The sequence below is a fragment of the Podarcis pityusensis genome (genome assembly GCF_964106645.2).
Source record: "Podarcis pityusensis genome assembly, chromosome: 3".
Classification (NCBI taxonomy): domain Eukaryota; kingdom Metazoa; phylum Chordata; class Lepidosauria; order Squamata; family Lacertidae; genus Podarcis; species Podarcis pityusensis.
Genome location: NC_138026.1, coordinates 107,938,805 through 107,966,765, shown reverse-complemented (window position 1 = coordinate 107,966,765; position 27,961 = coordinate 107,938,805). Strand labels below are relative to the sequence as shown.

The following is a 27,961-nucleotide window of genomic DNA, read 5'->3' as shown; positions in this document are numbered from 1 at the left end:
TGTATCTTCAAAATTAACTGTTGGGACAAAGCTACATAGAGAATTGAGACTGTAACTTAATATCCACTTCCATTGAACTGGAATTATAATATAAACTATGTTTTCCCAGATTAATAAAACTCAATTTATTCTAAATCATTTTCCCTTTGGGGCGAATTAGCTGAAGTGTTAAGGTCCATATTTAATATCTGCAGCAGGGACAAAATATTAAAGTGAGATGAAGTATGCTATTACAGCTTTATTCCAAAAAGACTTACACACAGCAAAGATATCATCTAGAGCAATCGCAATAAAGCAGAAATCCATCAATACAGATTAAAACAGAGACAGACACTTCTCTGGCTTCTAGAGTATACAAGAAAGGCCTCAAAAAGCAAAGGACAAAGATGATGTCTCCCATAAGGGGACAATTAGAACTGTCCTACAAGCTTAAAAGTCAGCATCTAAAAGGTTAAGGTGATTGTCAAAGCATTTAGTTTCATATTTCCTTCAGACTTAGAAGTCTTCTGTGGCACACCCCTTAAGCAAACTCTAGCTCAGCTGGCAACGCAAAGGAACATCTCGCTTTCCACGTTCTTCTGGAGTCTCCTGGATCTTATAGCTTCTTTGACTAGCAATTCAGGACATGCTTTTGTTCCAGATCTAACATCTGTTCCTGTTGGAGATCTAAAATAATTCATAATAGTTGGCAATGTGTTAAAAATAACTCTGTTCTGTCCAAGATCCTGAAATGAAAACTTTGCCTCATCCTTTCAGGTCAAGAATTTTTATTACCCACAATGCCTTTCCCCCCCATGAGCCCAGGCAGAGTCCCCTTCCAAAGAATGAAAGGAAAAAACTTCCATTTACAGATTCAAACAGGAGAGGCCAAAAGAGCAGCACTTATTAGCTATTTGAAACATGGTATGTCTTCCTGTGTGGAAGAATGTATGCAACAGATTTCAAAGAAATGCTGAAAGCAATGAATTAAATTCCTGACAGGAACTATTCTGAAAAGCCAGTGTAGATTTGGGATTAAAAAGTAACATTTTCCATACATATATTCCTCTGTACAGGAACAATATAGTGGAATCACCCAAAAAGATCCCATTTATGAGCCACTGAAACTCTTATCTGCTCTGCCAAATGACACCCCTTTTCAATATACTTTAAGCTTGCATTATTTACCAATACTGGGAAGAGCAAGACATATGATTACATTCACAAAGTACCTACAAATATATATACAGTATATCCACAACTTATGCATGTTTAACTTGTTTACATTCAGTTATGTGTTCATGGCAAAAAAATAAAAAATAAGTAAAAACGGAGTGGAAAGGTGGGGTTCCAGGAATCAGCCTGGACAACTCAGTTGGTTAGAGCATGGTGCTGATAATCCCAATGTTGCAGGTTTGATCCCTGTATGGGACAGCTGCTTATTCCTGTACTGCAGGAGGTTGGACTGGATGATCCTTGGGGTCCCTTCCAACTCTATGATTCTATTAAAAATGACTTTGGCAATCCCACCCGACACTGAACCCCATGTGTTTGGACTGTACACAATTTTGGCTTTAGGTGCAATCCCCGGAATATAACCCCCACATAAATTGCAGGCTAACTGTAATACATAACTTAATTTGAAATTTATAATTTACCTTTCTGGACCACAGCAAAATATATATTTGATGTTAAGTCTAAATGCTTCATATCCAACTGCCTTACAAGAGTTCATATCAAGTGCCACTAATTTTCAAGATACTGTGAATTGACTTTGTGTGCTTTAGCTTTTTAAAGGATAACATTGGTCAGTAAGCTAAAAGTTAGGAGCACAAACTTCCAATGGTATCTGGTCTTTCAACATGACAAACTGCAGAGAATATGCTGTAGTCCACTGCCTTGCGAATTCATTTGGAGGCAATATATAAAGCACTTTCCCCCACAGTCCTAGCAGCACACCAGACTCTTCAGTTCAATTCCTCACTACTGCATTTGACAACTGCCACATTTATTGGAATCTTCACCATCAAGCCTTATCCATTTCTTCTCAATTTCAACCTGTAATATGAAAGCAAAAAGGTTGTATTCTTTTTACAAAGCAGTAACATTATTGAAGCTCTTGACACTATACCCAGTGAGCCAATAGCTAGCATTCTAATCCTATTAAAAATTAGATGACAATAATGAACCAGGACTTGTGTAACCAGCAATCACCTGCTAGAGTAGAAGCCATGTTTGTTTATAGCATAAGAACACAATAAATCCTGCAGCACTTTGTTGCAAATTAAAAGTTGCAGAGTGCATGAGGTTTATCAAAATCTACCTCATCAGATACATACCCCAAGTAGAAAACAAAATATAAGAACAAGAGGAAAAGTAAATACTATTATAAAATTATTGATTAAACTTACATCCTACCCTTTGTCCTAGGACCCCAGGTTACAACGCTATAAATATAAAACAATCAATACTGAAGCAGAAATTTAAAAACTAACATAATAGGTAAAACATATATCAATTTTCTGCAGTGCAGGTATCAATCTTCAGTAAACAGAATCCTACTCTGAGTTTGAGTTGAAAGCTAACCCTACACGTTTTCAGTTTTAAACTGCTTTTTCACTAGCTAAGTCTGTACGGTGTGAAACTATATTTCAGTTTCCTTACCCCCCTGTCCCAAAATAGGTTTATCTTTGCATTTTACTGCAGTCCCTCAAAGCTGCCATGCTACAGCAGAACTGAAAACTTAAGTTCCTACAGGCTTAGCGTCTCTAGGATTCAGTTCTTTAGCTATAGGTTTTTACAAGATATACCCTACTGACAGTTAGCTCGTGGCCCAGCATGCCTTTATTGTGCCTTCATGACCATTTTAGTTGATGCTTTAATAAATAAATGGGTGATACCAAGCTTTTCCTTGCATAGCTGCCTGATTTGCTTTGTTGCCTTGATGCTCCAACAGGCTAAAGAACAAAACAAGAGGACAAGAAGATTACCTGGCAGTTGTAACATGCTTTACGTATCACATGTTTCTGGGGTTGGATGTCACTCTCGATGCCCAATGATTTAACTTCAGTTCCGGAAGCGCATGCATCAGGCACAACAAACTGCACTGTTGCAAAGGGATACCAGTCAGAGGGGATTTCCTGATCCGATCCAAGTTCTAGCTTGTAAGACAAACTGTGCGGATGATCTGGACCTTGAGAAAAGGATGGAGGGAATGTCACAGGAATTTTAGCCAAGACAAGTAGCTGAGAGAACAATCAAGTTACTGGAGGTTTTTGCTAAGCTGTGATTAAGTAGAGCAACCCAATGAAAGAGGAAAGTAGCTCAGCAGGTCACAAGCACCACCAATGCCTGGTTTAAAAAAAGGAGCATTTGCTCCCATTCAAAGCTGTTCTTTGTATCTCGGAAGGCTAGAAACACTTTTATAATTCACCATCACAAACAGCTCAATATTACATGAAATTATTCACCATTTCAAGTATACTCCATCAGCAGTAATCCCCACCAAACACCTTCATTCTAACACATAGTCCAGATGGGCTTTTGCCCCTTGATTTCCCCATCTGCAAGTTACTGTCGGAGCGTAGTCACTTGTACACCAATGTACCAATATGGTTTGACAATATGTTTGTCAATATGCCTTGTCAATATGGTTGATAAAGAAACAGAAGCTCAAGTTCAGGCACAGAACAGTTATACTTTATAGGTTGAATAGACCCATTTACCGTAAATTAAGGGAGCTAATTTAGCCAAGGACATTAATTTGAATGGGTCTACTCTGAGTATGACTAGCATTGGCTACAACCTTAAGGCATCACCTTTCTCAGTGGCAACTATTTAGAAAACTACAGTTATTAAATCACACAGATTCTATTTATTTTGTGAATGCCTCTATAGCAAAAAGCTCCCTGAAGAAGCAAGCAAGAAAAGTATTAAGGCAATTACACTAAGTCAGCAACTTATGTGAGGGTTATGTTCCGGAAATCACGCCTAAAGCCAAAATCACGTCAAAACATATTGGGTTCAATGGTGGGTGGGATTGCCAAAATCTTTTTTCCCTGGACACCCGCCCTCTTTCCACTTTTTTTTCTCTGCCAAGTGCGCAAATCTTAATTTGCACAAGTTAAATGCGCATAAGCTGCGGGCTTATTGTACTCCATTAATGTGCAAACTTTGTTCATCTAAGAGCAACCCAAAAAACTTCACTGAGAGCTGTTTAAACCACCAAGAGGTTTTACTCATCACAAAGCTTTGCCAATGTATGAAAATGTTGGCCAGGATGCCTGAAGATCTTAGGCTTAATATTAATGATACAGGATTTGACATCATCAAACAACAAGTGCTTCTACAATAAGCCTCTAGCAAAGATTCAGTGGAGATGCTCATGATTCAACTGAATCTGATGGAATTTACTTTAGAATGCATCTTAAGTATATGGATAATCATTAAAATTCCATAATGGGTATGTTAAAATATGCAGTGAAGTATGTCTTGGGTATCAGAAAGAGGAAGTAAACTGGGAATTTTATCTTCAGTGAAGGATATAGTACACACAAACATGTGTACTTCAACCTAAACTGATCCTTTTTGAAAAAAAAGCAGCTTCAAAGTAGAAGCAATCTAGCATAAGAGTCTTATGGTAAGTGTGGGGAGGAGTTAGCCTCTCTCTTCCTGTCTCTGCATCCTCTCTCACAAACATCAACCAAGGAGGTTTTAATGGAGGCATCTGCATACAATGTTTCACCCAATTTTTAAACACTATTTATATTTATCCAGCACTTGATTAGGGATGTACATTTAGCCAAGTAATCAGGGCATCTTTTCTAATCAGGCAGAAAAGGAAAGATTTCTAATACAAAAACAGCAGGAGGCAGGCGCCAACTTAGAAGTAGTATTCCCTCTCCTCTCTTACACAGTAGGGACTGACTTAAAATGTTGAAATTCATACATATGCCATCTAAAAAAACAAAAAGAATGCACAAAAATGTTTCTTACTCAAAATGCTAATGTATGCATATTTAATTATTCTAGTACTGTAATGCATAGAGTCAATCAACTAACATTTTAAGGAGGCAACAGCCCTGTTTTTTATGTACATAACACTTCACAATCTCTTATTACTACTTTATACAGTAGTTCACTGTTCCCACTTCAAAGACACTCTCCCAGCCTCAGATCTTTTCATTTGCAATAGGAGGGAAATGCAACAGCACAGTAAGAAGGAGGGGGATAGGGGAATAACATTTAGGAAATTGTCCCTATAAATGCCAGGTAATGTTATGTAAGCAGAGTGTCCAACTGTTCAGGCAACCGTTGGAGTTCCATGGATTGTTACCTAATAATTATAACTGATATGGAATAATAAACCAACCAACTAGAAATCCCATAAAATAAACACTCAAGAGCTCAATTTGGCATTCCACATTGACCACTCACAGCATGTATTAGACCAGGGGTGGGATTTTTACTCTTAATTTTGTTTGCTTATGTTCTCTATTATATCAAATCCTTTAACAATTTACTATAAACTTGAAAAGAAGAACAGTGAGGCCATGCTGCCAAGAAAGCATTTCCTGGAACAAGGCAGACATATTACCAGCAGTTATTGGAAAATCCAATGTGAAAATAATCTAGGAACTAGACCCCATGTGATTTCATTTAAAAATGATTAAGATTGTGGTTAAGGGATCATTGTTTCAATTTGGATTTGAAGTCACATTTCTCCCATAGTTTTGAGTTGAAGTCACATTTCTGCCATATTTACATCCTATCAACAATGACCTTGCTTTAGAAAGCTATTAGCAAGCTGTCATTCTTTTCCTCATGCAAAGCTGTATTTGTTTTGGTAGTGGAAACTTTATGCATTCTGGATGAACACCCATTCACACAACATTGGATCTACTCATTTTCATTACTATAGATTCCAGACTGAACCCAGGGACTTGAAGACCTTGCTTGCAGACTCAATTTTCCTTTTGTCAAATTGGGGGGAATGTGTCACATAGGAGGATGCTAAAAGACTCCATGCCTCCATAAACACATACATTCATTGTGTAAGCTAAACATTTGAAGAGGGCTATGACACGACAACAGCATAGCAATGTTGACTGTGGCCTCTCAAAAACTGCAAATGTCTTGGTATCTATGCTGTACTGTAGTCTGGAAACATGCATATGAGCTAGGCCTTATCTTATTTCTCTCGCTGGGCATTATGTTTGACCTTTAGATAAGCAGACTTCACTTTCATAATTGATTACAATTGTTTCAAATTTAAAATCTTTTTCAATGCAGGGGAAATCCATTATTTATCTATCGCTAGCAACTCTTCCAAGTAACACTTTCACTTAACTTTGCTCTTATGCAGTTTTAAAATCTACCCCACTACAGTGACAAAGGGAAACTTAGTCCTTGTATTAGTTAAACAGTTGTTTTAAAGTTATGATATTTTCATCTGTCTCATCCCCAGCATATTTAAAGATGCACAAACATACCTACATACATTCCTGGGAGAGATGAATCATCCTAATCACCAAAGGACACTAAGTGTCTGATACTTCATGCATAATGTTTCTTTCCTCCAGAGAGCTAGCAAGTATGTATGTATGTATGTGTGCGCCACCACATACAAAGTGGGTTTAAATCATATACCCCGGTGTAATTCTGAAATCAGATTGTTACAATAGCCAATGTACCTTTCACCTGACGGTTTCAGTTCCTTTATTTTGATACAAACTCAAGTTACTATTATTTATACCTTTATACTCTGAAAGGCTTGCCTACTGCAATATACAACATACAGGGCTGCACTCTATTATCATGTTACTGAAGAATGTGACAGCCAACTCCCAAATGACTCTCAGTGACTGGCTGGCTGGCAACCAAATGGAGCCATTCTATGCAGGCTTTTCCTATAGCCAAGGACCTGACTGTCATATGAACAGGCCTTCATAGCAGTATTTTTTAAATCATAATTATAGAAGAGTATTTTAAATTATTACTAAAGCTACATCATTTTAAAAGTTATTTTTGTATGTTGAAAACAAAAACCAACAGGACCATATATAATCTCAAACTGCTCCACACCTTCAATTTCAACTAAGACTGAAATACAGAACTTACTGCTGAGCAGGCATATACAGGATTATATCCTGTATTATATTAGATCACTTCCCCTATCACTGGGGGAAAGGTTATAGCATACTTGGCCATGATAAAAAGCTTGAGTGCTTGTGCTACACTAGATATTTATATAATGAAATATTAGTAGAACAGAAGTGTAACTGGAGGCCGTCTCTTGTCACTGTGGATATTCCCACACTATCATAGACTGAATGCATTAGCTAGTCCACCAGCATAGCACTAGAGGATATTTCTTTCCAAAGTAGATCTAATATGTCAGCTGCAATGGACTTAACAGAACTCAAGAATCTCAAGAAAAGGCTGGCAGTACAGCCATCTAACTGTTACAATACTGCTCTCTTTTGGTTGATAGAGGCTATGTCAGTAGATAGAGAGAAAAAGGACGACATTCTTTACAATGTGCACTCCAGACCACATATTTCCAAAATTCAGAACCAGGAATACCACAAAAAGTTCTATTTTGCATAAATATATCTCTTATTCTACCATGTTGTTCCTGTAGAAAGCTCAGACCAGAGACAAACACTGATTAGACATACTTAAGCAGTGTGTCTCTGGTCTGAGCTTTCTAAAGGAACAACATGGAAGAATAAGAGATGCCAACAGAACTAATTCTTCCAATTCATTTACAGTGGTACCTTGGTTGTCAAACGGCTTGGCTTCTGAACAAATCAGCTCCCGAACGCCGCAAACCCAGAAGTGAGTGTTCCAGTTTGCGAACATTTTTCGGAAGCTGAATGTCCAACGTGCCTTGCGCAGCTTCTGATTGAGTGCAGGAAGCTCCTGCAGCCAATCAGAAGCTGTGCCTTGGTTTTTGAGTGGTTCCGGGAGTCAAACGGACTCCTGGAACAGATTAAGTTTGACAACCAAGGTACCACTGTACTGGAAGAACTCATACTACAAAGTGAGGTGTGGGGTTTCACTGCCATGTGTTGAACTTTAGCTCTTTCGGTTAACTATGCTGCATGATTATGCTTTTACTTAGCAAACATAATGCAACAGCTCACAGAATACATTTTTTTAAACATATGCTATTTTTAGTGTGTGGTACACACAAATTATTATGCAACATGAAAGTAAAAACGGCTGTTGTATGTTTCCATGTGTACCTCCTTCTTATCATTTTATGGAGGTCTCTATTTTTAAATTTCTCAGTAAGTTGCAATATTTCTAAAAACAGCAATTAGACAAGCTATTATTACTTTCTCATTTTTGCTTTTAATGATCATACATATTTTACATTCTGTAACTTTTTATATTTGTTGTCTGTGGACCATAAGTAAATTATATTCTTATATCACCTTCAAAGTAATGCAAAAGATCAGTCGTAGAATGACTTCTATGCATTGCCATTTCCAAGGACAACAGAATTTCTTCCTGCAATCTAACATGAAATTCTTTTTTTTTACTTTTTGCATACTTTTGAAGATGCAGAGATGCACTTCATACCTGGAAAGGTGATATCAAATTTATATGGATGTCCAAGATAGAAAGACACCAGTTCCAGAACAATTTATAAATTCTTACCCCTACACACTTCCTTTTCCAATATCAATATACATTGTAGTACACGCAGTGAATTTACAGAAGTTAATTGTAGGGAGAGGGAGTTTGATTCCTGGATCTAATAAAGCAAAATCCCAGAATATGAATGAAACAAAATAAACACTTTCAAATATGAAGGTGCCAAGACTTTTTAAACGGAATGTGAAAAGCAGGCCTAATTATCACTTGGCTTGAATCAAGCATCTATCAAAGCTGCTTTGTTAGGTTGGTGTGGTTAAAATATTCAGATTTCTAAAGCACAGGAATGTGTGCTATATCAAGAGTATATTTCTTTTTCCCAGCTCAATAGCACACACAATTCACCATCTGCAGCCTTCATGCCATACATTTTAATCAATTGGCCAGTAAAATCTCTGGAGTCGCCATATTGTTAACCCACTATGAGAAAATGCAATTCCCTTTCAGCACAGCTTTATACCATTTTTTATAAAAAAATATTTATATAAAACAAATATTTACTTGAGTTTTTATCTGGAAGTCTGTCAATCTTCCACACAATAGCTCTATAGGCACTTTCATATTTGGCTGTTCCAATTGAGACCTGTATTACAGGATCAGATTCAATCTCAGTTAAAGAGCCAAGGCATGTTCTTCTGTTCATTTTTGCTTTCAGAGACTTCTGTCTTTGGAGGTTCATGGTCCAAAGAGTTTTAATCCACTGTGAGGGAATAGGAAAGTGTACCATAATACTTTCACAGGGTTTCATGGAATTTGAATGCACTGAAGTCAGAGCAGAAGAGGACATGTTTATGAAAGCTTGCAGTTCAACATAAGCTCCTTGTACTACCACCATGGCCTTGACAGAAAATGGAAGATCAGCTCCATTATACCATGTCCTGAAACGCATCAGTTCTAACCTACATCCTTCTGTAGGTGTAAATTTAATTATCCTTGACTGCTCAAATTCTTGTTTTTTCACACATTGATGGAAGTGATAGTCAATGATTTCAATCCATTTTTTCGCATCCTTTTCAAAGTAGTGCTCATCTTTCCTCTGAAGCTCCAGATCATTCAGCGTCAAAAAGCACTCAGAGTTTCCATTCACAAAACTCAAGCAATAAATATGGGTGATGACAGCACTTTCAACTAGCTTCCCTTCTGCTTTAGTGATCCTCCCTGTAAAGTTGTCCACTATCTCCAGGATCATTTCCTGTTCTTCATAGTGTTTTTTTGGTTTTGAAATAACAGGAAGCTTCATTAACTCTTCCTCCACTATCACCAGGAAGTCAGTGAAGTCATTGTAATCAGTCGTTCCCAGCTTTAGCATCTGTTCTATCTCTGGTTCATGAACCACTTCAGCTTTGGGATGATACTTCTTTCTCTCCACATAAGACACATGCTCAATTTTCACAGTATGGATTTTCCCAGAGATACTGCAGTTCTCTAGCTTGGGTTCTGAAAGTTTACAAAATGGCTGTAGCTGAAATTCTTTGAAAGGTTTCTCAAGGCCCTTTTCATAATACATTTGTAGAATTCCTCCAGGTAAGACCTTAAGGTATATAGGCCCCCACTGCCTTGATGACATCATATTCTTCTTTTCGGGAATCCTCAACATGAAAGGCCAGCCATCTTTTCTTTGGCTACTGAAGAGGCTGTGTGGAAGAAACGAAGAAAAGCCATCTCCCGTATACATGTATGGCATGGCTGTCAGACTCCTTTCATTATCTGAAGTATCAGTTTGCAAGTGCTCAAGCCTCTCACAAATATAGTGGAATGATCCCTGATTGAGACTTTTCTGATCAGGGAAACTGTCCTTTTCACTGGAAGAGCCACTATCCTTTTCAAGGTTTGCATCCTTTTTGTGCACATTGATGGATGTATCTGCTGAATCTTCTGACCAAAATGGACTAGCAAAAGCACAGTCATTCTGAATGTATTGGAAGAATGTTTGTGATTCCAGGGAATCTTCTGATTTCTTTGCACTTTCCTGTTGAGCGGCATTTGCACCATCTAATGGCTCTGAGACTGAACATTCTGAGTGATGCTGAGCCTGAGAGGTACCAGTCAGTTTTTGAGAAGATGTCCCACCCACTGGCAGAATATTAATGTTGGATGACAACTCTGGAATAGGATAAAGGTGCTGAATTCCAGATTTTGAAAATAAAGGGCTGACAGAATAATCTTTAGTGGGTGTACATAGTGGAGAATTGCTAGGAGGTCCAGGGCTAAAGTAATAGTCAACTACAGGAGAGGAGAGAGGAGTACTGCTGGAAGATGGAGATTGGCTCAAGGAATCAGGCATTTTAGGCAGATGGAGTTTAAGCCCGTTTGCTTTGCAGGCACTATGACTTCCCCCTGCTTTCTGAGGAGAATGGAATAGGGGTTCATCTTCAAATGTAACCCAATTTGCAGGATTCGTTGTAAACATCTTGTTGGAACAAGTTGGAGATACACAGCTGAAGTCTCACTTGCAAATCATCTGTTTAAAAAGAGAAAATGAAATGTGTAAGAAAATAAGTACTATCTTTCTAAGAGCATATCCCCATGACAAACTTAGACCAGTTTCAAGCCTTCGAGGAATCCTTGAAATTATGATTGTGAGTGAACTGGAGAACCTCCAAACCACAGCACTCTCCCAGAACTGTAACTCCCAGGGTTTTATGGCTAGAATAGTGAAACTGGTTTTAAATGAGCATAATAGATATTTTCATCAGCCCTAGACATCTTATACCTTGGAGCCTAGTGGTTCTTAACGAATGGCAAAGATGACAAATGCAAAAGGGAGAGACCAATTCTGAATAGCCAAAAAAATTGTGGGGACTCACCTTATACAAATATGGACATGCAATATATTTCTACTTTATTTGCAGTAATTTACAATAATGCAGGGTAGGGACAAAAAAAGAAAGGCATTTTCTCTACTCCGGATTGCCTGTATTGACAAGCTTGTATTATCAGTGGCTACAAAAAGCAAAGGATACAAGGCAAGAGCTTATTTTGATAGGCACACAAAGAAAACATATTTGTCTTCGATATTTGTATCCTAGTGCCTGCGGGCACTTCCAAACAGCTTGCTTATACAGAGGATTCATTATTGTATTGTTTGCATAAAGTTTGCAGAGAGCTTAGACAATGACAGCTATTCACTGAGCATTCATTCCAATTTATTTGTGGGGAGGTTAGACGATGCTTAGTCAAGAAATCTTTATCACACACTTTTAAGTGCATTTTCACAAAAAGGCCATGGCAGGGGAATAGATTTGTTTTGTAAGACTGCCAAATCAACTTTCATTGTACAACCTGAATTTACTAGTAAGTGCGTGCATACACCCACACTGATATTATATGAAAAGCCCAAGAAGCCTTAATTTCTTAATCATATGCTTCAATCAGGAACTCGTTCGTAATTACAATTCTGTTTCCTCTGCTAATGCAGTTTTGAGACAACACTTAATTTGGTCCCTCTTCATCAGGGTTATAAAGGCAATTATTCCCAAAACATTTTTTTTACAAAATGCAATATACTAAAGAAGCATGGAGATAATATAAAATATTTGTTTAGTAAAGGGCTTCAGGATTATATACAATATAGTGTAGTCCCAATTATTTTAGTGTAATGCTCAAGAACAAATGGTTTGAATTCCTTTTTGGAATTCTAGTTTTTGCAAGTTGCCAAGTATTTAATGCTCCAGCCAATAAACACAATAAGACAGACTTTTTCCAGATGAAATTCTTCTCTGTGGTGTCTATTCCTATGCCTGTCAACAGAATTACAGTTATCACTTATTAATTTGCCAGCATCACCCAGGGTGCTGTGGGATTGGGGGGGGGGGGGGGCAAGAGCCACTGGGAGGCTTAACTGCCTTTGTTTGGGTCCATGAAGCGTTTGAGTGATGTTGGAAGTAAGCAGAGAGGGGAATTCTTGACCACCAACTTAAGGAGACTGGGCCAGCTGATCCTGAAGAAAGTGTCCCCAGATAAAAACTTGTGGCAGGACTCTGATTTGCAGTTTGGGACAGAGGGTGAAGTGGACTGGCCCAGGGACAGCAAGAAGAAGAGATGAAGGAGATCATCCGAGGCACTTTCTTTATTCCTCTTAACAGCCCATCACCTCATCTGGAAGTTAGCTTGGCTATTCCAAGAATAGAAGTGGGCCAGGCATACAGCCTAACCCGCCCCACTCCAAAAAAAAACACCTCTATTATTTGTCTGTTAATATATGTGTGATTTTCCCCCCTGTTTTACAAAAGCCATTTCCTGTTGCCCTTCTGGAAAAGAATCTTGCACATGTTTGCAGTTTAGGTATTATGGACAGCAGATGTACTAATACAGATCAAAGCAGAACCCTGCATTAAATTTCTGATGTCAAGGTTTTGCACACGTGCTCTGTCATATTAATTAAAAGTATCAGTTTTTGTTCCTTCTGATTTCATGAAAAATGTTAAGTTCCACAAGAGTCATGAACACCTTTCTCTTCACTTGCTGCATTAGAATGGCATTCTGCTTCACCATGAAGTTAACAGCTCTGGAGAAAAATGGAGCCAGTCTTAAAGAAACACAAGCACAGCTGCAGCTTCTAATTCTTCCAATTCCTGAGCTCTTTATCACTAACAGGCCTGCCACAGAATAATTAAATATTAAAGCACAATTTGCGGCTGGACAAAGGAGCATGGAGATCAGGTGTGCCAGTGAGCAAAGAAGCATGGAGATGAAGCAGGTGGGGGGCATGAAGATTGGGCGTGTGGCTGGGCAAAGGAGCATGGAGATTGGACATGTGGTAAGTCAGGCACGCACACACACACACACAGAGAAGAGGGCAAGGGAGGAAAGAGGCTGAATGACACAGGGCAATGTGATGGGTCTTATTTTTACTTTGTGGCATCTGGGAGGGAAGTCAGCGATTCAGCATCAACAGTGGCTTCATGAAACTGTGCTTCCTGCCAGCTGCTTCCAGGCAAAGGCATGTTGCACACACACACACATGGTGCGATTCACGATGTATTGCCAGGTCAATTATTTTATATTGTTATCATGATGTGGTCTAGAAACCAGTATTGAACAATTTATCAGTATATTGTTCAGCCCTACTGGCCATCAGGCAATAGCTTTTCCCATCTGCCTTGTCTCACCCTCCAGCCCTAGGAACCTTCAGAATGGAGCTGCTGCCATGGGCATTATGTGTATTTGTATTTTAATGAACTGAATAAAATAGAAGATTATGAGTCATGGGGATGGGGAGTGTGTGTATATGAATTCAACATTGCTTAATTTACTTTTTGGCTGCTATTTTGTTAATGTTGTTAATATTGTTTTATAAATTATGAATGCTGTAGTACTTTATGAATTCTATGACTTTTATTGTAATTGTGCTGTTTATCTTTTTTTTTAGTTGTTTTGTTAATGGAGTTTTATAGACGATTTCATTATTTTATATTATTTATGTTGCATTTGGGATGTTCTCTTATGTTATTGTTACTAAGCCACTTTTCAATTCATTTGAATGAAAAGTGGCCTAGAAATATAATAAATCAAATTGAATCTGGTCTGGTCTGGTCTGGTCTCAGAGCTAGCTGCTAGGCATGTGGGCTCAAGCTCATCTTTAATCACCAATCTGATTCAGAGCAAGGGACGCTGGTGGCGCTGTGGTCTAAACCACAGAGCCTAGGGCTTGCCGATCAGAAGGTCGGCTGTTCGAATCCCTGCAACGGGGTGAACTCCCGTTGCTCAGTCCCTGCTCCTGCCAACCTAGCAGTTCAAAAGCACATCAAAGTGCAAGTAGATAAATAGGTACCGCTCCGGCGGGAAGGTAAATGGCGTTTCCGTGCGCTGCTCTGGTTCATCAGAAGCAGCTTAGTCATGCTGGCCACATGACCCGGAAGCTGTACGCCGGCTCCCTTGGCCAGTAAAGCGAGATGAGTGCCACAACCCCAGAGTCATCCACGACTGGACTTAATGGTCAGGGGTCCCTTTACCTTTATGATTCAGAGCATAAAGCACTGAAACAAGACCTGGTACACCTGAGTAAAATGCAGCGGGGAGGAGACATCTGCATGTACACAGGCAGCTTGAGTGAACATCAAGTTTGAATTCAAGCAGCTCTTCCCTATGCAGATTTGAAGATTATACCCTTTGAATAGTAAGCACTGAACATGACAGTTAAAATGTTTCAAGGAAACGAAAAGATGCATGCATAAATCCGAAGTTTCTCGGAAGTGTTGACCTATGTAAATGCAGCAGAAAGATATCACTGACCCTGCCATGTATGTGTAAAGCACTAATACGCATGCAGATTATAATCCAAAAACACACAAAGCTAAATTTATCAGGTGTTTGTATGGTGTGTTCACTCAGCAATTTGCATCATGTTCCCAATCTGACCAGTTAGAGGTAAGAGTATATCACTTTATTGCTTTTCAAGCAGGACAGAGTGTCAAGACAACAATCCTACAATTTCTGGTGTACAACACTTTAATATTCCTCCCTACACAGTTCCTTTAGGGTTTCTGACAAAGATCCAAACTGGATGATCCTTAGGACTGAACCCTGTTCCTTCTACATGCAAAAGTGTTATCATCCCTTTAAAACCAATCTGCTAGGTTTGAACTGCTTAAAAACCTCAAAGCAATGCAACTGTCTCGAGTTATTAACTGAGAAAAGTCAGGAAGTTCATATGTGTGTGTTAAGTAAGGACAAAATGCCAGTCTTAACTTGGAATTTCCTGCTAGTTTGATTTACATTCCAAATATTGCTTAAGTTCAACTTCTGGCTATGCCTCACCATGGCTGATGAGCTATTTTTATCCTCTTCCCTAACCACAACTATTTATACCAAAGAGTAATTCTCTCTTTTCCATCAAAACATATAAAGCAGAAAAACACTTCTAGAAGTTTTGTGAAATAAAAATCATGGTCGAACATCTCACACACTTTGTACCCCTCAAGTTATAAACATTTTAAGATTCACAAATACTGTATGCCTTCTAGTTTAGGTGGCTTTAAAAAAAAGTTTAACAGCATCATTATTTTTCAGATAAAGGAGTGTTTCATCTGAGTATAAGGGAAAATCCACAAGTATACAGAATCAATGGAAACTTATGTCTCTTTGTGTATACTGCATAAAGTGGATGGACAGCACAGTCAGGTGTGTATTATTATTATTATTATTATTATTATTATTATTATTATTAAAAATGGGCACAGGATTCAGCATCACAGACACCAAACAAGATGCAATGCAGGCAAGTTAGATCTCCCACTTTTTTTAAAAGTTGCAGCCATAGAAACCACCAATTCAGAAAGGGTCCAGGGTGGGTAGATTAATCATTTCTCACACATACAGAAAGCATCCTCCTTGAAGCTACTATTTGCTGTGTAGGTAGAATATTGAATATCCTGTTGAACATGACTTTGATGGCCACAGGCTGTGAAGCAGTTCATGAATTTGTAAAATAAACTGAAAATAATTATGCTTTCCCACAAAGAACAAACAACTGGAGGCGGGGCACAATTTAAAGTAGGCTTTTCCTATTGGAATAGGAACTGGAATTCGCAACTAGTTTTGCCAAAGGCTTTCCAACCCCTTCCCACAATTCTCAGAAGCAGACCATAGTATACAAAAGTTAAAATATATAGGCACATCAGCTTGATTTGTGTAACAGTGTAACATAATTCCATTTTTTTTGGTGCACAGTTCAGGTTACCTTTGTATAGACTTTTGATTGATTGATTTAGTACAAAGTTCAGACAACCCTGGCTAATAGGACCAAAAAAATAAGAATGATTGGAATGCAACTGCCTTTCACAATAAAGGAACTTGGCTGTCAGCTTGTCTGAAATCTAAAGTGAGTTTAAATCAGAGTAGCTGAGATGGCTTTCAGTTGATAGAAAAGTAGTGTCAGTGAAGACCAGCTTGATATGAGGAAATTCTACGTTTGTGCAAATCATATTGGTAGAAACTGGAAGTGTTAATGTCTAAACACTTCTTGGCTCCTTCATGCAGCCTTGGACACAAAGTATTGGTTAGTAAAGTATACTTCCAAGATATGGTGGGTTGGCAAGACCTTTTATTCACCACAGATAGGCTGAAGGCAAGGCTCCTACCAACAATGAAAACAAAGGGGAATAAGGATAACAACTAGTAGTTTGTATAAGCCCAGTACTAAAGCTAGCTTTGAAAAACAGCTAACTTGCAACTAAGTAGGAATGCTGGTCAGCAAGCAATTTAGTACAGTCATTCTTCCCAGCCTTTATGACTGTATTTTAACCACCATGAATACTGGTTGGCAACAGAAAATGCTGACAACTTCAAGCACAGCCACTAACACAAGTAAGCCTCCCATAAAACCTATCCTTTCTAAAGCAGCAGAACAGAAATTAATAATTTTGTAATTAAGGAATGAGTATTTAAAAAACCTAGCCACGTGATCCAATACCCTCAAGTGTGTTAGTGGAAAGCTGATGTTCCAAAACCTCTCCATTTCTTAGCATTTTGTACAGCCAAATGCTCCCTCCTGCCACTGTGAAGGCTTTTCAGACAAAATTTTCCACTCCCGTTGACCACAGCAAGCTCTGGGGCTCTGTGCCAGCTGAAAATTAAAACCCAAGATTTGTAGCTTGGCAATCAGAAACTAATGTTACCACAAAGTTGTTTGCTCTGAGGTTGACTATATTGGCACTGTTTTGCAAAGTTTTCATGAAGCTAACGTCATTTTAAAGCTTCTGTACAACAATATATAACAAACCTAAATGGTGACTGTAAGCATAGGATGTAATAAACTCAGCACAGACTAGTGGTGAACAAATCTGTATTTGGAGCACAGGGTTCAAACACCTGCCAAACTCCAATTAGGCAGGTTTCTTGGCCTGAGTCTTGTCTGTAAAACAAGATAAAATGATTTGTTTGTTACCAGCTATGGTGGCATCAAACATCCCTGCACTTTTGGAACATTACCTCTAACCTCCCTTCTGCCTCTTTTGATGAAAGATTGTGCTAATCATTTTGGTTAGCTAATGGCAACTAGCTGCCCTACCTGAACCTCTGTTTTATCAGGCATGCCCCTAGTTAAAGACACTTAAATCTTGCGCCAGTTGTGGGCAACCTATAATATATTGGCTAACATGTAGACAAGTTTGTATATGGTTGATCCCAACTTGGGTAGAGAATTGCTCTACATATACTTAACACGTCTTCCATCCTATAAAAAGTGTTTATGAATTGCTATACGTATTAGATGTTATTACTGTACAAAGTTTAATATATATAATAACTCAAACAGAAGCATGCCAACACATACACAAACACTCAGGTGCACTGTTTCACTTTCAAAAATACTGAAACAGAGAAAACACATTTTCCTGAGCTAGCACCCAGCAAAAAGTCAAAGAATGCAGTGTTATCTCACAACCACAGGTAGCTATTACCTCCAAAATTGGGACTGTTATATGCCCCATATATGCTAGAAAGCCACTCCCACAATGCTTTCCCTTAACTCTGCTCCACCCCAATTTTCCATGTACATTGTATACCTCTGAATACCAGTTGTGGATGCTGCCCTCATGTCATGTTTGTAAGTTTCCCAGAGATATCTGATGAGCCAGTACTGGAAACTGGAGTACAGAACCAGATAAAATCAAGTGGCTTGCCCAAGACAACACACTGTGAGCAGAGCAAAGTTGGAATCTGAAGCACAAGCCAGGTTCCCAAAACAATTTCTTTGCCAATTAACCTTCTCCCAAAACATTTCACCTTTTGATTCTCCCAAAAGACCATTTGTTTCCAATATTAATTTCCCAATATATTTCATCCCACTTTCCACCCCTATTTGTTCCCACTCCCCACACCCCACCCTGAGAGAAAAATAATAATACATCACTACCAAAACAAAATACATCTGCTCACTTGCTTCACCTAGTTAAAGGAAAACAAAGGAGAAAATATAAGATAAAGAACTTGCATCATTCTCAAATCATTAGCCAACCATCAGGGAGGAAAACAAAGTCTTGTGGCACCTTAAAATTTTCAGCTGTGCTGTAACCGGCTAACATGGCTACAAATATTTAGGGACAAGCAATTCTGGTACTGTATCAATGTATTCACATGGCAACTTCAAATATTTTTACCCTTTTCAAAGTAGCAGATTCAGCACACAAAGTAACTACAATTGCCTATAAAAGAGAAAGGAGGCCTAGAAGAAAGTCAGTGTTTGGCCCTGAAGGAGAAGACAGGCTGAATCTTTGGATTTTGAGAAAGTAACCCCTCAGATTTAATACTTGAAGATTGCTATTTACAAACCTTTCACAAATAAGCTATTAAAGGTAAAAAGCACTCACTGCAGAGCTGCAGAGTTTGGAATGCAAGTATTTCTACTGTGTAGAAAAAGGACAAACTTTCTATATCATTACTCTTTTAAATAACCATAACCCTCCAAATGAAGTGCATCCCTACAATTTCACTCTCAAGGTCATCCAACACATTTTAGCCACTGCCATTTCACCCTAATCAGGCACCTGGAATAGTGCAATTTCACTCTCAAGGTCATCCAACACATTTTAGCCACTGCCATTTCACCCTAATCAGGCACCTGGAATAGTGCAGGGCTAATTTTTCCGTTGCTTGCAAAGCATGCTTATAGCAGATAAATAAATACTCACAATCACAAACACAGATTATAGCCTCCTATTCACCTCTGGATCAAAGCACTGGAGTGGGGAGCCATCATTTTGACATTCTTTAAACCATTTAGTTGTCAGGACAACACTAGGTAAAATAACTTATACAGTGGTACCTCGGGTTACATACGCTTCAGGTTACAGACTCCGCTAACCCAGAAATAGTGCTTCAGGTTAAGAACTTTGCTTCAGCATGAGAAGAGAAATCGGGCTCCGGCGGCGCAGCAGCAGTGGGAGGCCCCATTAGCTAAAGTGGTGCTTCAGGTTAAGAACAGTTTCAGGTTAAGAACGGACCTCCGGAACGAATTAAGTACTTAACCCTTGGTACCACTGTACTAACCAGCTTTGTCCACACCCTTGGTGGGTAAAGATAAGGATATAAATAGCTTCTAGCCACTGCAAGAACAGGAAAAAGTGATGGCAGTTGTTTCAGTCCAGTTAGTGAGGGGGGCAGAGGATGGGGTGACTTGTAATGTCAAACAGCAAAGAAAGGCTTGAAATAAAAGCAGCATCCAACAGCTATGGAGAAAATGGAATTAATAGAGTTAGAAAGGACTGTGGAGGTCATCTAATCCAACCCGTTGCTTAGTATAGGAACTGCAGTGCAGTATGCAGAAATAGCATCCCTGACAGATGGGTGTGCTCAAATACATCTAGTGAAGGAAGGCAGTCTTTTCCAGTGTTGAATAGCTCTTATTGTTAGGATGTTTCTTCTAATGTTTAGCCACAATCTGCTTTCTTGAACTTTCCACACCTTGGTTCTGGTCTTGCCCTTTGGAGCGACAGAGATTAAGTATTAATGGGAAGAATAGTTTTTTTCGCCCCCCCCCCCCAAGAAAAGGTATGTATTGTATGTGGTCTATCCAGCTCAACCAAAGTGTATGCTTGCACAAACACAAACTCTGAAACGAGGGGCAACTTTAAATTTAACAAGCAGGCTTTGAAACGGAGGAGATGCGGTAAAACCACCAGCATAGAACTACTCTTGCAGGACCAGAGCTGCTTCCCTAAAATCGGAAGGGAACAACCGAAGTCCTGTGCACTTTTACTTGGAAGTAAATTTCACAATGTCCCATAAAGGGCTCGGTCTCGCATATAAGCGAACCGAGAATTACAACAGAATCAAAAAGAGCGTCGGGGGGGGGGGGCTTAAAAGCACTAAACGTGGCATAAAGCTTTGGCGGACCGAATCAGATGCGCGAAGTGTTGTTGCAGTTATCCTTTTCTGCAGGGGGGGGGGGGAATGTAAACACTGAGGTGAAATGCAAAACGTTCGCCTGCGGCAATTTCAGTAAAACGCGTGTGAGGCATCTGCCTTGCTGGCAATGGCAATAAACGAAGTGGTGTCCCCCCCCCCACCTCCTTCTCCCCCTGGAGAGAGAAGCGGGGGGGGGGTCTTCCACGAATTTCCCCCAATAGTTACCCTCGGGGTAGGGATTTGAAGCAGATGTCCACACGGTCCACAGCCCCCACCCCCCAACCAGCAGAAACTTCAGGAGGAGCCCCCACCCCCGACCCCATTGGAAGTCCGAGCAGCCATATAAATTGGGGGGTGGGTTCCTGTGAGACAGTTAAGCCCAGACCTAATCGCACCATTATAACCCCCCCACCCCACCCCACCCCGCAGGCAGGGGCTGCACCAGTTGCCTCACCCTCCCCTCCCTCACACCCGTCCCCTCGGACGCCCCTCTTTCCGAAGGGAGAAGCGCCCACCCGCCATCCTTACCGGCGCGGGCGCCTCTCAGAGCTCCGGCGAGCGCACTGAGGGGACGCAGCAGGGAGAGAATGAAGACGGCAGACTCTGCCCGGGGGAAGGCTGGCCGGGACCCAAACCCCAGCCTCGCCTGGCGCGGAGCCGAGCAGAGTCGCCGCCCGCTCCCTCCTTCTCTCCTCAAAACTTCAGGACGGGAGGCCCCGCCCCCTCCCCCCCTCCCGCCCGGCCCTCGCGCTCCTTTTTTAACTGTCAAAAGCCACCAGCGCGCGACGAGAAGGGGAATGCGCATGCGCATCCAACGTCGACCGACAGAGAGAAAGAGCGCTTTTCAGCTCCCTGACGAGGTGCATCTAAGGAACTGGAGTGAGGCGGGAGCGGGAGCGGGATGGGTAAGCTCCGCCTACTCGTCTGGCCAGCTCGAGCCATCTGGGCGCAGGCGCAGTCACTCCCTAGGATTTGTTTTTGTTTGATGGGAGTGGTGGGGATTTTGGCGCCTTTTGGAAGGGCCTGAGGCGAAAAGCACCTCTATGCTTGGGGGGGGGGGGGTTAGGAAGTAGGGACTTCTCAAGCAGGGCCTGGCCACCATGAAGCAAGGTGAGGTTGGGGGCCTCAGGGGGCAGGATACACAGGGACAGCAGAACCCCCATGTGGACCTTGTTCACGGAGAAATCTGAGGGCTCCCTTGGACAAAAAACAAGGGCACCAGCCAGGAATACCAGAGCAAAACAGCAGCCAGTAGGTTTGGTCTTTATTGAAGACTGTCACGACAGGACTCCCACCTGCCACAAGGTGGAACAAGATGGAAGCCCCAAACAAAAGAGCCCCCAAACTTTTATTAGCTGCTAATCCCCATGTTAAAGGTAAAGGGACCCCTGACCATTAGGTCCAGTCATGACCAACTCTGGGGTTGCGGTGCTCATCTCGCTTTTTTGGCCAAGGGAGCCGGCGTACAGCTTCCGGGTCATGTGGCCAGCATGACTAAGCCGCTTCTGGCAAACCAGAGCAGCGCACAGAAACGCCGTTTACCTTCGCGCTGGAGCGGTACCTATTTATCTACTTGCACTTTGACGTGCTTTCGAACTGCTAAGTTGGCAGGAGCTGGGACTGAACAATGGGAGCTCACCCCATTGCGGGGATTCGAACCGCCAACCTTCTGATCGGCAAGTCCTAGGCTGTGTGGTTTAACCCACAGTGCAACCCATGTCCGTTAATCCCCATGTTACACCCCCCTCAAACTCCATCACTAATACATCATGGTTACATCATGAAAGGGGAGGTCTGGTGGCTCTGAGCATCCTGGACCCTGCCCCATGGTTCTCCTTGCCCTCCACCAAACACCCACCAAGTGTAACAAAAAACATATTTACATTTCCCTGTTTCCCAGCCAAGTTAATCACACCCTTTTGTCTTCATCTGGGTTTGTTATTTCTGGAATGCCTACCTGTCTGGCACTCAGGTATCAGGATGCCAGGATTCAGGCAGAGGGGCTGCTGAGTAGCTGAGCTCACATGTCTATATGAATTTCTGAAGTTTTCCCAGTGAGCCAGTACATAGATACATTTATCAGTGAATTGTTACATTTGGTATCTTGCAACAAAGGCCCTTTAAATAGATAGGAAGAAACTGTGATGAAGTGTTTTGTGAGGACAAATCACAAAAGTGATTGTGCTGGTTTTGGTAGTGGGCGGCAGGTGCATGATATCTGCTGGAGGGGCAACCACCACCCCCCCCCAACCTATACATAAATTCCTACAACAACCTTTATTCCGCACTTTGTTCCTTTGTCATTTGATGTGGGAGAAACATTCAGATGTGGCATGCCACATGTATACCCATCCATGCAGAAGGTCCCAGTTTCAACCCCTGGCAACTGCAGGTAGGGCTGGGAGAGGCCCCTGCATGAAACCCTGGAGAGCTGCTGCTGGTCAGTGTAGACCATACCAGACTAGATGGGCCAATGGGTCGATCGGTACAAAGCAGCTTCCTGTGTTCCTGTGAAGACTTGCTGCTTTCCTCCCTCCTTGTGAAGTTCCTGATCAATTGAATACCTGCCTGTCAATGGGTTTATTCCCAGGCATTGCGATTCAAATGCTGAAGAAGGGAAACTTCTGTGGTGCTTTAAAGCAGGGGTAGGCAACCTAAGGCCCGTGGGCCAGATGTGGCCCAATCGCCTTCTCAATCTGGCCCGCAGATGGTGTGGGAATCAGCATGTTTTTACATGAGTAGAATGTGTCCTTTTCTTTAAAATACATCTCTGGGTTATTCGTGGGGCCTGCCTGCTGTTTTTGCATGAGTAGAATGTGTGCTTTTATTTAAAATGCATCTCTGGGTTATTTGTGGGGCATAGGAGTTCATTCCCCCCCCCAAAAAATATAGTCTGGCCCACCACATGGTCTGAGGGACAGTGGACTGGCCCACGGCTGAAAAAGGTTGCTGACCCCTGCCTTAAAGGTTTAACAAATCTATCATGACATGAGTCTGCATAGGTTACAGTCCGTTGGAGGCAGGTTGTAAACAGCGGGGTCAGAGGGAACCCAAATTACACAAGAGGTCCAGGGAGCCTATGAGCAAAATTCAGTGACCCAGTTCCACTTCCTCAGCTGGATTACTCTTCCTCATCTGGCATGTCACACACACAATCAGCTGGACTATTTCCTAAGCAAAAAAATGCATCTTTATACTGGCTCCCTTTCCATTCCCTTCAAGATTCAAATCCTTTTGCAGGCATGCACAGGATTGGTTAGAAATGAGCACTATCAAGGGCCACATTCCCTTGTAAGTAGGCACAGGATTGCAGCCCAGGTTTTCGTTTATTAAAGCTGAACAGATTTACAACTAATTTATTTTGCTGTATTAGCAACTTTAAATTGTATCTGACCAGCTGAATTATGTTGCTTTACAAGAAATGAACAAGTGTTAACACAAGGAGCCATAAAGAAACAGCTCCATGCTTGCAAAGCTCTTTGGCCATTGATGCTGCAGGATTGGCCCCACTGTTAGGTAGGGTGAGATGGCTGTCTCAGGCAGCAGATCTTAGAATTCTAGAGTTGCAAGGGATCCTCTGGATCATCTAGCCCAATCCCCTGCAATGCAAGAATATGCAGCTGTCCCATACAGGGATCAAAATGGAGGCAGGGGAGTGAAGGCACGTTGTTGGGAAGACAGGGCTGTGTGTACGATGCATAGCTTGCCCTGCACCCGCTAAGCTAACCTGCTGCCCTCAAATGTGGAGGATTCAGTCCTGTTGCCATTGTTGAAGTAAGATCAGTCTGGCTACTTTCGGTACATGCAATTGGGAGGGGACTCCCTCTTGTCCGTCACCTCAGGCAGCAAAATGCCTGCAGCTGGCCTAGCAAGCAAGGTTTGATAGCACATATAAAGCAGAAAGCAGTGAGGATTTGTGCAACGAAACTATTTTTTCCTCCCACTGCTGTTTAGCATTGCCCTCAAAGGTCAAATCTTTCATAGGTACAAGATAATAATGGAGTTCTCTTATGTGCCACCTCCCACCCTCACCCATTGCAGAGATTCTTTCAAACAATTACTCCTTGTTCTGAAACTTAAAACAAGCAGAGAATGGGGCTGCTGAATTTAAAACCTGCAGGGCCATTAATCTGCCATTACAACGTAATCTTGTTTCATTTCCTGTCCTTTCTCCAGTTTACATTAAAGCGCTGAAGCATCAAATCACTTACGGCTTTGCAGATTTACGCATGTCTTTGGGGCAAAAGTGCAGTTCTGTTCTTATTAAGCCCCTGAATGCAACTCCTTTTTTCCCTCTCCAGTGTTCCACTACCACCCTCCCACATACAAATGCTCACACTGTTTTTCAAGCTATCTGTGCTTAAGGAGGGCAAATGTGACAGTGGCTGTACCATAAGGGATAACTAAGCTGTACCCTTTCTTGATAGGGACACACTGATCAGCATTTTGAATCAACGTATCTTGAACTGGAAAACTACTGGAAGATCCTGCCACTTATTCACTGCTGCAGGAGTCAAAGTATGTACAAAGGTCTCTTTTCCCCACTTATTTCCTCAGGGTAAACAGCAACAGAGGTCACACACATAGCTTTTCACTGCCTACGCACTGGCTCAGAGAATATTTGGCCAAAAAAAAGTCTATATCTGCCACTGAGTAAATTGGTGCAGATTGTTTAATATTACTTTAATCTTGCTGAAGAAAGCAATAGACTTGACTCCTGCTCCTTCCAATCTCCCTCCTCTTCGCCTGCTGCTTCCTCCCGCCCCCAATATGATCTAACAGTTTCATTCAGTATTAAATGAACCAAGATTTATCATAAAATAAGTTTCATATAAATTTTCTTTTCTATTTTGACTATCTCAAAAATGTTGGAGAATTCCATCCCCACCAATGCCGTCTCCAAAGAATATTCAGTGAATCCCACCACCTCCTAACTTTACCACCTGCAAATAAGTTCTGTTTGGGCAGTTCATTTTATATGGGAAGCAGCACTGAGGGAGGGGTTCTTTAATTTACTCACCCTGAAGCTTCTATGAGACACATACAGCATCTGATTCAAGATTACATTCTTTCAGAGGTCTACAAGAGAAACTGATGCTCACGCCATTGATGTCAGCATAAATAACTTGACTACTGTGATCTCAGAAGTAAGACAACTTCATGTGTGTATGCTAACAGATCTACCAACGTGTCTATACATACACAAGAATTTAGGGACAATTATGGGACGTGGGGGGCCTCTGTGGGTTAAACCACAGAGCCTAGGACTTGCCGATCAGAAGGTCAGCGGTTTGAATCCCCACGATGGAGTGAGCTCCCGTTGCTCGGTCCCTGCTCCTGCCAACCTAGCAGTTCGAAAGCACATCAAAGTGCAAGTAGAGAAATAGGTACTGCTCCGGTGGGAAGGTAAACGGCGTTTCTGTGTGCTGCTCTGGTTTGCCAGAAGTGGCTTAGTCATGCTGGCCACATGACCCGGAAGCTGTATGCCGGCTCCCTTGGCCAATAAAGTGAGATGAGCACCACAACCCCAGAGTGGGTCACGACTGAACCTAATGGTCAGGGGTCCCTTTACCTTATACTACAGAAATGGGAAAGATAGAAATATGAAGGAGACATGATATGCAAATAATTACCCTCCTTGAAAGAGATAATAAAGAGTAGTAGTCTCCTGAGTTTTACCATGATTTGCGAGTGCCCAGTTGTGACTGAATTCAGAGTTTCTGACAGCAATTTAAACTGCAAATTGCAGCAGTTTAACAAGTAGATCGGGGTTTCCCAAACTTGGGTCTCCAGCTGTTTTTGGGCTACAATTTCCATCATCCCTAGCTAGCAGGACCAATGGTCAGCAATGATGGGAATTGTAAGGAAACTCTGAATTAGATAAAATAAGCATGAAATTTTCTCTACTCCTGAAAGGATGCCCTCAATAGACACTGATGAGGTCAGTAAGTCGGCCATCATGCCTGTCCAAACTGCCTACTTCAAAACCTCACAATAAAGTTAAGAAAACAGAAAAAGCTTTCATGCTGAGATACCACTGGCTTGTTATTCCCACCAGGATCCTGAGTAATCCAAAGAAAACAGCATATATGGTTGAGAGGCAGGGAGAGGAGGCAAGCTTAAGAGATCTAGATAGGCCAGAGCACTAGTGTTAGCTCTAACAAAAAGGGTGAGCTCATTAAAGATAGAAGTAGACAGAAGTGACAACAATTTGTGTTACACTGATTTTAACGTGTTTTAAATTGCTATGTCCCACACCCTGGGATCTTATGGTGAAAGCTGGGTAATACATCAAATTATTAATAATAATACAAAAGACACAGGTAGTGAGCTGTCACCAGGCACTGCAGTGCAACTTTCTTGCTGTGGTGTATCAGGGAGGTTACAAGGGATCTCTAATCAATAAAAACTCACAACCAAGTGACTGAGGTAACCCTTGTGTGGAAAAGTGAAGATATTACTTAAGCCAGACATGGCCAAACTTGGCCCTCCAGTTGTCTTGGGACTACAATTCCCATCATTCCTGACCACTGTTCCTGTTAGCTAGGGATGATGGTAGTTGTAGTCCCAAAACAGCTGGAGGGCCAAGTTTGGCCATGCCTGGCTTAAGCAATGCAAATCTAGACTAAATCCAGTTATTGGTGGAGACTTTTCTTTCTCAGAGTTAATGAATTGCTGAATGGAGGTATATGTATGCATTCAATATGGTACTGGTTCCAGGGACTAATGAGGCTTGTACCTGCATTGTGGGCAACTGCTGCAGGAGATTCTATTTAAAACAGTGCTGTTTCCTCTAATTCCTCTGCAGTGACACCATGCTCTTTTGGTCAGAGCCAAGCCAAAACAAACACAGAGTTCCAGAGCATATACAGAGTTCCAGCTGAGCTGAGTGTACTGTCAATATGTCTGGTAGTCAAAGTATTTGTGGGCTTAGGGAACCTAGTGACTGCTGAACAAGCTTCTCTTCTAAACCAGCAAAGTGAATGGACTGTACATTGGGTCAATAAACCCTGCTGGGAAAAGATAATGCTGAGGGTGCATTTTTCTAATTTGAGTTTTCACATGAAGCTTCTTATGCCTTAGAGAATTGTGCAGTATACATATATCACCCCCCCACACACACACACACTCGACTGGCCCTGCTTCCACAGAGCAGGAATTGCAATGACATTTAGACACAAATCTTCAACTCTGCACAAAATGCTTCAAGATTCAAGAATGTGAGCTTCCCACACACACAGATATGGAATGCTGCTTCACTATGCTGAAAATGCCTTTGTGGTCTCTACAAAACTGCCTGGATTATCTTGAGAACAAAAGTTAAGCCACGTGATATCCCACAATTTCTGAGTCCTGAGAGACAGACATAGATTGAGTGGACAACACAAAACAGAAGAAAGCCCAAGGACACTGACTCACACACACACACACACACACACACACACACACACACAATGTAATGCAGGTGTTT

The 27,961-nt window shown here is 41.3% G+C and overlaps 1 protein-coding gene and 1 long non-coding RNA gene across 6 annotated transcripts; one reads left to right on the top strand and one right to left on the bottom strand.

Annotated features, from left to right (window-relative positions):
* Positions 1-223: 223 nt before the first annotated feature.
* Positions 224-21,204, bottom strand: STON1 (stonin 1). Of its 3 annotated transcripts, XR_013984775.1 has the most exons (5): positions 21,019-21,204; positions 9,145-11,104; positions 2,970-3,172; positions 1,638-2,037; positions 224-655 (listed from the first exon to the last, which is right to left on the bottom strand). XR_013984775.1 is itself a non-coding variant. In XM_081000963.1 (4 exons), the coding sequence occupies exons 2-4, from the start codon at positions 11,051-11,053 to the stop codon at positions 1,963-1,965; spliced, it is 2,187 nt and encodes a 728-aa protein (XP_080857089.1). In that variant the 5' UTR covers positions 11,054-11,104; positions 21,019-21,204; the 3' UTR covers positions 224-1,962. The 3 variants fall into 3 exon arrangements, 2 of the variants coding, with proteins under 2 accessions (XP_080857089.1, XP_080857090.1); XM_081000963.1 differs by having other exon boundaries at positions 224-2,037; XM_081000964.1 differs by lacking the exon at positions 21,019-21,204 and adding an exon at positions 19,275-19,433 and having other exon boundaries at positions 224-2,037.
* A 95-nt stretch (positions 21,205-21,299) lies between these two features.
* Positions 21,300-27,517, top strand: LOC308474687. 3 transcript variants are annotated; one of them, XR_013984836.1, is made up of 4 exons: positions 21,300-21,395; positions 24,918-25,008; positions 25,566-25,637; positions 27,299-27,517. It is a non-coding gene; the product is annotated as an uncharacterized lncRNA (long non-coding RNA). The 3 variants fall into 3 exon arrangements; XR_013984837.1 differs by lacking the exon at positions 21,300-21,395 and adding an exon at positions 21,486-21,600; XR_013984838.1 differs by lacking the exon at positions 21,300-21,395 and adding an exon at positions 24,236-24,264.
* The last annotated feature ends 444 nt before the right edge of the window (positions 27,518-27,961 follow it).

Coding starts and splice junctions, on each gene's coding strand:
- STON1 (XM_081000963.1), bottom strand. CDS start 11,053: ATGTTTACAACGAATCCTGCAAATTGGGTTACATTTGAAGATGAACCC. Junction 3,173..9,144: donor ACTTCCAGATAAAAACTCAA/GTAAATATTTGT, acceptor CCTTTTCTCAAG/GTCCAGATCATCCGCACAGT. Junction 2,038..2,969: donor AAGCATGTTACAACTGCCAG/GTAATCTTCTTG, acceptor TTCATATTACAG/GTTGAAATTGAGAAGAAATG.